The sequence below is a fragment of the Aplysia californica genome, unplaced genomic scaffold, assembly GCF_000002075.1.
Source record: "Aplysia californica isolate F4 #8 unplaced genomic scaffold, AplCal3.0 scaffold00835, whole genome shotgun sequence".
NCBI lineage: Eukaryota > Metazoa > Mollusca > Gastropoda > Aplysiida > Aplysiidae > Aplysia > Aplysia californica.
Genome location: NW_004798105.1, coordinates 199,126 through 208,692, shown reverse-complemented (window position 1 = coordinate 208,692; position 9,567 = coordinate 199,126). Strand labels below are relative to the sequence as shown.

The window sequence follows — 9,567 nt, the reverse complement described above, 5'->3', positions numbered from 1 at the left end:
CCAACTACTACACCACAGCGGTCTCCTGTGTGTACCATAGCGAGGTGTCTAACTACTACACCACTCGGGTCTCCTGTGTGTACCACAGCGAGGTGTCTAACTACTACACCACTCGGGTCTCCTGTGTGTACCACAGCGAGGTGTCTAACTACTACACCACTCGGGTCTCCTGTGTACCACAGCGAGGTGTCTAACTACTACACCACAGTGAGGTGTCTACTACACCACTCAGGTCTCTTGTGTCACGTAGTGTAGTGCAGGGAAGAAGCAAGACAAAAAAAAAAAAACAAGAGGGAAAAAAATAGGACACAACCTTCCAGTGGCACCCCCTAGCCACCTGCTGAGAGAAGACAAATATATATCTGAGTGATAGAGAAGGAAGAAATGAAGGAATAAACTAGAGAGCAACAGACTCACAAACATTCATAAAACACGAGTCAAAATCAGATTTGATGTTTACATTGCAAATCAACTTATTTTCACTTTATTCAGGGTCATGCATGTTTCAATTTTCATCCTCATCATTCAAGTTTTAAAAAAAAACAACTCCCCCCCCCCCCCCCCAAAAAAAAAACAACAACCCAAAACAAAAGCATATAAAAGAAAAGCAACCAGGTATTCATGCGACAAATAGGGTAGCGGTATCGCGGTATAAAAATCCACACCAGTACCAGCAACTTCTCACAACAATACAGGATGTTTCTCGTACATCATAAGCCAGTGTTGCTTTCTTTCAACTTCTCACTTTCAACTAATCAACTTTTTAGAATAACAAAAATAAAACCCCAACCAAAACAACAAACAAAAACCAATCATGTTTCAGTTCCGATGACAAATTAGCTCTAGTTATGTTTGTTTAAATAGAAGTGAGGCTAGACAAGCTTCTAAGGAGAAACACCAAACATTTTGAATGTGGTTTAGTTTTCGTAAGTTTTACAGCACCTGTAACATAATTAGGTCATACAGGTGCTGACGATAGGTGTAAGGGTGTAACAAACAGAAAAGAAAGAGATAGATAAAGACGACAGATGTTTGGTAGGAGGAGGAGTAGGAGCAAACTCCGCACCATGCGGGAGAGATATCTAGGTCAGTTCCAGCCACGTGGGCAGACAACATATTATAATTATTTCACAGTCAGTCTCTCAGTAGTCACATGTGTCAGAAAGAAAGCAAAAATACCGGAAAAAAAGAAATGGGTAAAAATGAGGTAGAAAAGCAAACACCAAAGAATGAAACATGATGCAGAGTGGTCTTTGCAAGTACTTGTAAACTATTTCCCCCCACATGACATGAATGATGAACATACATTACCCTCAAGAGTGGAAGTGAGAAGCAATTTTTTTTCATTTGGATTTAGTTTTGATCACTTTGACTTATTGAAAGCTGTGTGGAATGAAAACAAAAAAAACAACAATAGTTATAAATACATTATTCTACAGTAGAGTATGAATCAAGCATAAGTTAAATGTATTTGTACATACAGCATGCATCCATATATATAGCGCAACAATCATAATGTACAACACGCTCTCTCCCTCTGTCTCTCTCTCTCTCACGTACAATCATAACACACAACTTGCCGAACAACACGCTCCCTCTCATGCACAACTTGTCAAACAGCACTGTCTCTCTCTCTCTCACACACATTGACCAAAAGTCCAGTCAAGCAAGTATAAATTTGAGTTTGGTGGTAGAGTGAAGAATGAATAACATTATTACACAAACAACCAAAAAGAATCAGACATTCCCGGTTCTTCCAACAGCTTTTTTTCCCTTGAGCCCCAACAGTCTGTCAGATTACAAACGGAAACAAAAAGATGCCCACTTACAAGGGGGATAATTCCCACACTTTTAAACGCTAGCATTCAGGCAAAGCACGTACTACCAGTTTGTTCACAATTACACACAATCGCACTGATGCTGGACAGTGATCACACTGACTAACACACATAGAATATATATATATATACATATTATTATGTAATCAGGTATTTTTTTTACAACTCCGCCAGAACGTCATATACATCATGTACACACAAGTCATGCTCAGATCACAGACAAGGAGAAAATTTCCCCAGAACTTATTTCACCTTACAGAATGCAAATTGAATGATGAAAGCCAAACAAAACAAAAAAACTCCAAAGAATTGTGAAAAAAAAAGTTCTTCTCATTGTAATGATAGTCATGCTGACACAGAAACCACCACATAAGACGACCCATTAAAAAGACCCCCCTCCCCCAAGGAAGTGAAACAAAAGTGGAAAACGGTTAAATTTTTTCCTTCATATACCCATATGGATGAAATAGAAGGTGTGTAATATATAGTGTTAACACTAACATCAAAATAAAATAAAAAAACAGGCACTACTTACTACTTCAGCCATATATATATATAACAAAAATACCTGTTTGTCTCACAGTTACAACACCCCAAGAAAGAAAGAAATTCATAGCCCCGCCCCAACATTTAAGAGATTTCACTGATTGAAGCAGCCTTATCCTACTAGACTACTACTATTATAATACAGCCCCAGTGAGGAGTTTTGGTATGGCGTAGCATGGCATGGGGCGAATGTTGAAATATTTTCTAGAAATAACATGTATCAGCACATGTCATTATAAGAGTAGAACTTTTTATTCATCATCATTTCTTTCTAGGAGATCTGAAAGCCAGTCAGTTCACAAAAAGTGAACATTGTTTATCACAAAGCTTTTAAAACGCTTTGAACGTCATTTTTCATAATATGAATGAAAATTTACACAGAGTACCTGCCAGAGATTCTATTTTACAAGGGTTGAAATGTACAGTCATCTATGCCAGGAAATCCCACTATTCACACATGTACAATATCACAATTTGTTGCCAGGTCAATGTACACAGGTACTCCATCTTTTTACAACCTTACACAATGTACAGAAATGCATTTGTGAGGCATCGTGGTGAAATCAGGCGCTCGTCAAAATGATGAAATCCGAGAAACCAGCATTTTCCGGCCAGTTTGGAATTTTTTTTCTCAAATTTTTGTTTTTTGGCTCAACGTCTTGTTTGTCCATTTAAAATCACTTTCATGAGTGGATTTTATTTTTATGCAAAAACGTTGATTAAAGGCACAAGAAATCTAAATTTGCAGTTTCCAAGGACTCTTAAAAGCTCTATGGAAGTCACTTATAAAACTTTGGCGCCATTTTCTCACTAATTTTACTTCAGGCGACCCTCACCCCCTTCAATCGCAAAAATCTCGACTTCAATTCAAGATAAATGGATTTTTTTTTTTCATCGAAAGCAAGGCAAAAGAACAACTTCTAAGATGACACTGATAACTCCATTTGCCAAAAAATTGACGAGCGCCTGACTTCACTGCGATGTGACACATTTATTCTTCAATTACTCTCTCTATATATATATACCATCAACACTACACATTTACACTTTACACATTGCTGCTCAGTCACAACTTCTTCATGTGAAACAACATTCTCAGAACAAGTAATCGTCATGTGCCGGAGCTGCAAGACACTTTTACGCCGTCGACTACGGAAGAGGGCTTAATTGTTTGTTCATACTCCATGTTACATTTTTCAAAAAATAACAAACATTTAAAAGACTGAGCCACATTCATGAATCCCACGACTCGCAATCGTAGCAGTAAAACCATTTAAGTATGGGGAAAAGAGAAAAAAAAAGGGCTTCCATAATAACTTACAATATCAAAGAAAAAGTGAAAGTTTATCGCTTGTACAATGGTTTCCTCTCCTTGGCCATGCCCACGTAATCCGCCGGCCCGGAGACATTGAAGAAGGAAGGACTCGACCAGATGTTCCAACCGGTGCCGTCCGACTCGGACCACGCGCCTGGGTAGAGAGGACCCCACACTGGCTCTGGTTGCAGTTGCTGGATACTGTTGCCATTGACGACTGTTTGGGCTGCTGACGGGAAAACTGCTGCTCTATGACAAGAGTTGACGACAAAGCCACCAGTCAGGTGTGTCGTAGCTTGCTGTGTCGCAGGTTTGGCCGAGGTGATGGCTCGGGGGGCGGGTGGGGGATGGGGAGAGGGAGTCCTGCTGGGGGTTGACAGAATCTGCCGTGTTGGTGGTGGCGGTGTCGACAGCGAAGGTGGTGGTGGTGTCGATAGCACTTTAGTCGGGCTCATCATGGGAAGCAACATGCCACCCTGTGCTGGAGGCGGGCTGCTCACGGTCCAGTACTCGTTATACAGCGGCCGAGACTGTCCAGCCATGCCTGACCACTGGTTGTTTCTGGACTGGTTTTGAACCTGACGCGTGTCTGCTGACCAGGTACCATCGACTGAAGGTTTCGGAACTTGCATATTTTCCATCTTCGACCCCTGCAAGACTCCGTTCTTTCTTTGAGGCAGCTCTCTGGCAGCATTTGCCTGTTTCTTCGACTGTTTAACAGTCCACCCGTTTGACTTGACGGGGTCTGTCCGCCCTGGGGGGCTCCGCACGGAGGTCGCAGGGGTAACATCTACACTTGGAGGTCTGGAATCTTCTTTGGCCACTTGAGAAGTGTGGTTGTCCTCCTCTATGTCGGCGGTGTAGCGGTCCACAGCACACATCAGCATCCGCAGGTGGTGAGACACCAGGTTCTTCCTGTCAACTCCAGAATCTGACTCGTCTTCCTTTTCTTTCTGATCAGCAACTCTTTCCAGCTCGCGGAGCATTTCGATTGTCCTTATGTCCGGGTCTGAGAGGTCAACTGAACGCTTTTCCTCATTTTCCTTTGCCGGGGAGTTCTGATTTGTCACAGTTTGGGTATTCGGTTCCACGGGGCTCCCCTCTATCAGCGGGTCATCCACCCACACATCTTCGTAAGGCGTTCTTGCCATCTCGAGGTATGGCGACATGATGTCACGACTGTCCACAAGTGCAGGACTAGACTGGAGGCTGGAGGGGTATGTAGATATTTCTGACGGTAAAAGAACGTCGCTTGTACTGTTGTTCTGACCGTTGTCTATCCCCCAGGGCGACGGGGGAGGGGTGCAGTAACTTGGTGGTACCAGGTACTCCCCGGCGTGCGAACCTCTGAGTGCATACTTCAGCATGGAAGTGTCCACATGTAGCAAGGCGTCTTCCTTAGTGTTGGGAGACCACGCCTGTGGGTCAGGTCTGTTGTACGTCCTCAGCGGTTGCTTCATGGCACAGTTTGGCGTGTGTGTGTAAGGCGCACTCTCGCAATTCGGAGAGTGTGTGTAGTGCGAACTGTCAATAGAAATCTGATTCAACTGTGGAGAAACGGAACGAAATGCCGGTGACGACCTACAATATTCATTCTCCTGGTCTACTGGATCTGTTTCTGTCGCAGGTTTTGGTGACGACGATGATTTCTGGCGTTTGAATCGAGGAGGTAAGTCTCTAAAACGAGCAGCGGCGTTGTTATCGTGGTGGTGGCGGAAACGTTTCTGTGATGTCATTGTCATCTTTAACAAGTAAGCCACACTGGATTTGCCTAGTTCAAAGTCCCTCTATGCAGCAAGATACCCTGGTGAGAAAAACATAGAGCTATAATTAGGACAGTCGAAATGATCGATTTAACACAGTCACCCATTGTCCAGGTAAAAATGAAATGTCTGTCTTAAACAACGTCACCATAATGTAGACTCTAAAAGCAACAAAAAGTAAGGGGGGAATGGAAAGTGACCGTTTGTTTCGGTATGACTGTGAACACACACAGGTCACACATCTGAATCTGAATTAGAGAGTAGGTCTCTGTGCAGTCTAAAAATACAAGAAGGAAATCAGAAATCATGGTCACGTCTGGACTGTAATGACATGGAAAATTATCGTCGACTCATCCCCGGTGGCAGTGGTCAGTTTCCCTTTATATATAAATATGTCAACAAGACTGTAATGTTAATTAATTGTTGGGACATAATAACCCGAGGCTGTGGAACTTGCTTAAGATTTTTAGTAGGCCTAACCCAAAACGGAATGTCAATACCATGTCTTATAATGTCTGACATTTTAAAAACCATGTGTATGAGCTCTCTTATTTTCACAAAATTTTAAAGTTCAACCTCAAGGGTCTGATCCTAACAGATCACACTGAGCTAGGCTACCCGCTGATTTGCGTACTCCATATAATTTCAGTTGTGCAATTAGATCTATTTGTGGATTCACCCAAATTTTTTTCTGAGGAAGAAAAACTCCAACATCCAACAGTTAAAAAAACACACCAAAAAACTCAACTTGAGAAACCATGCCACAAACCGTTGTTTCCTCACCCTCACACTCAAACCATACTGAGACAAACAAAAAAAAAGTTCTTTGTTCATTTTACCCCAGCCTTAGAAAAATATGGCCATAAAATATGACAGCTTAAACTGCAAGTTATACACCCGTCTCATGTACACGTTTGATATACTTTATTAAATTTCTAGTAGTATTTTGCATGCTGAACACGAATATATGGCCTTCATTTTTGCGCAAATCAATATTTACTGAGTTATTGATGTTTGAAAACAGAACTAGGACCAGTGGCGTAGTAATATTTGACTTATTTTTAACAACATGGGGGGTATATATATGCCCCCCTGAAATTCACAATGATTTGATGTTTTGGCAATTAGGATTGATATTTACATGAAAACAATTGATTTGCAGGGGTTTTAGTGGCCACATGTGTGTTTTGCAGCAAAAATTATGGCAGTTTAGCCTTCATATCAGTGTATCTGTGTGTGGGTGTAAAAGTAGAAATTTACCACTTTTACTAATCTAGAGTCTAGAAGCTAGATTCTAATATCTAGACTCTAGATTTAGATCTAGATTTTAGATTAAATCTAGATCCAGGCTCTAGAAAAGGGGAGCCAATAAATGTGGGCTCGATCTTCATGCAGTAGATTTAGATCTAATTTTGTAGATTGAGGGAGAGAGATAGGGAGAGAGAAAGGGAGACAGAGAGAGAGAGAGACAGAGAGAGAGAGAGAGAGAGAGAGAGAGAGAGAGAGAGAGAGAGAGAGAGAGGGAGAGATCTAGATCGAAAGTAATCGAGTGAAACTAAAACTAAAACTAGATCTAGATCTAGATCTAGATTCTAGATCTAGATCTAGATTCTAGATCTAGATCTAGAATCTAGATCTAGACGTCTATACTAGATCTAGATCTAGATCTAGATATTAGATCTAATATAGATTTTGCCCTATTGGTAGACCAAGATAAAAATTTAAAATATGAAAACCAACCGTCAAAAAAAAATAAATCATGTGGTCACAAAGATTCAGCGATCCGCTTCATAGTCTAGGCTAGGCCAGATCTTTCATCCGGCACGACAAGCTGCTAAGTCACAAAGGAACAGTTTCCGAACTCTCTTCTGCCTCGGTCTACGTCTATACACACCACGCGGACACGAAACATAACTGAGAGAAAGCAGATCTTTTATAGCCTACCCTTGTCTTACAAACCGATTGCACCATGATAGCTTCCATCTAGAAGTTTCGAAGCTAAGTCCGTTATTATAACCACGGGGCGAATCCCCCTAGACAGCCCCACCAGACACATGTGTTCCCCTCGCCCCGCATGTACTATAGATAGATCTAGATCTGGCTAGCATAGAGGCTAGAGGATAGGCTACCCACAATCACGCCATGCCTTCACATTATAACATACCTTTCATTAGGAATTAGGTAAAGTTTCCAATTCTCTGGGCCCGATGAACTAAGTTGTCGATCGAAGTCCGTTCGTGAACACGAGAACAGCAACAAGGGGACAAGTCCTCCGCGTCAAATCTGCTTTATCACAAGTACTGGAGAGTCACGTCCGCTACAGCGACCGAAGTAGAATGTGAGATCTCGTGGTTGCTCAGAGCTTTTTATAGGCCATGACAATTTAGCAACATAGTAATAGTGCTGACGTATCATCACGTGGTGTAAACATGGCCACCACGTCACGGTCGCCAGGAAAGCTCTGAGTCACTGTAGCTAAAAATAGAAAGGAATCCGGGCTTCGCTGTGTGTTGACCTGGTTGCCAGCCCACCCACTGAAGACAACACGGGCCTGCTCCTGTCGCTTGGCGGTGAGTGGGCGTGGAAAACTTGAGGGTATTTCCCTTACGACCTGGCTCGCATCCCCCCACTGCATGATGGGACTTGTTGGTTCACGATGGCTTCGATCTATCTACGCTAGGCTAGGCTAGGACAGGCTAGTTTTGGTGAGTGTTTCCGCCAGTCCGTTTCTCTGAGCAGGAACGAGAAGTTTTTACTATGTGCCAGTACAGGGACTGGTGTCTACTGTTTGTTTTAGTTTTAGATCTCTACCAGAACGTCAGTTTGTCGTACATACACGCCTCTCTCGTCCTACAAACGTCTGCGTCACGCTTCGCGCCCCCCCCCCCTCTCTCTCTCTCTCAACCTTTGACCCCGGTCCCACCCATCCCATCATGTGACTCTCTTCTCTAGGACAAACACCGTTTTATAACTCTCTCTCTCACCTGTTCGCTTGAACTTGAATCATGTTGGTGTTATCCATTGCTCAATGCCCGATCGCTTATATCACCAGTGGGCTCCAACCAACAGTGTGTGTAAATCCACTGTATAGGATAGACCAGACGAACGTATAGGTTATTATAGATAAAGGGGTACCCTCGTGTACCGCTGCACGTAATGATCGCCCCGGATGCATGAATAGCTGTTTCCTTGAAAATCTGAAGATCTAATTAGATCATAATTATATCCTACCTGTTAGACCTGTGAAGATCCAGATCATACATCATCATTTTATGATGCCTGTCACCCCTATCAACCCTCGCGTGAATCGAGGTTTAGAACTGCAAATTGGAATTTAAAATATAAATTAATTTTTTAAAAATTGTTTCCCGTTTCTTTCTGTCTTATCTCTTCAACAGCAACGTTCACTGTTCACGTGACAAATGGCATTCGCGTTCTTTCTTTTCGGGTTTCAGTGAACAGAAACAAAATACCACAGGTGCAGATTTATACCGAACGTGTTGAACGACATGCCCAATTGAAGTTGAGAGGGGGGGGGGTCCTTACAAAGTTGACGTCAACCATGATGCTCTAAAAGGGAGCTCTCGTGACCTCGAGGTTAAGGTTTTCGCCTCTCATTCAAATGCCTCCGGTTCGAATCCGAGCAGCGACGGAAGAATGTTATCCTCTAAAATTGTCTCCTTTCACCTCCTTTCCTGCTCTCTAGAAATGTTCTGTCCTCTGCTTGCGTCTCAATTTTCTGCCCCCGCCCCTTCACCTCCTCTCCTTTGCCCCCTCCTCTGGGCTTCTGACTCTTTCTACTGTTACTCCCTGGCTCCTTCTTACTGCTGTCTTTCAGCCATACCCCAGATCAAAATAATATGGTAGGGAAGATCTACACCTAGCCTTCTCAGGTAAGGGCGAAAGATCTCAGACGTCCCGAGTGCAAGTTGTGCACGTGAAAGATCCCTTGGTGGTCCAAAATCGACAAGAGTAGATCTAGGCTTCAGTCACCACCCGGGCAAAATTCAAAATTTCCTACCAACTGAAAAAGATTAATGTTTAATGTGTCCCGCACTCTCATGGCCTTATGATATATATATATGCAATTGTGAGCCCCGTAACC

At 42.7% G+C, this 9,567-nt stretch overlaps 2 protein-coding genes across 2 annotated transcripts in view; one reads left to right on the top strand and one right to left on the bottom strand.

Moving 5' to 3' along the window:
• Positions 1-3,381: 3,381 nt before the first annotated feature.
• LOC101855829 lies at positions 3,382-7,800 on the bottom strand. The gene is made up of 2 exons (XM_005109963.3): positions 7,627-7,800; positions 3,382-5,503 (listed from the first exon to the last, which is right to left on the bottom strand). Exon 2 carries the CDS (start codon positions 5,439-5,441, stop codon positions 3,729-3,731), a length of 1,713 nt encoding a protein of 570 aa, XP_005110020.1. The 5' UTR covers positions 5,442-5,503; positions 7,627-7,800; the 3' UTR covers positions 3,382-3,728.
• A 151-nt stretch (positions 7,801-7,951) lies between these two features.
• The window catches only part of LOC101855602 (actin-like), a gene marked incomplete in the record, with an annotated part of 14,373 nt that continues 12,757 nt past the window's right edge, over positions 7,952-9,567 (top strand). The window contains 1 exon segment of the mRNA XM_005109962.3: positions 7,952-8,132.

Bases quoted from the DNA above. Each gene is read 5' to 3' on its own strand.
- LOC101855829 (XM_005109963.3), bottom strand. From the start codon at position 5,441: ATGACAATGACATCACAGAAACGTTTCCGCCACCACCACGATAACAAC.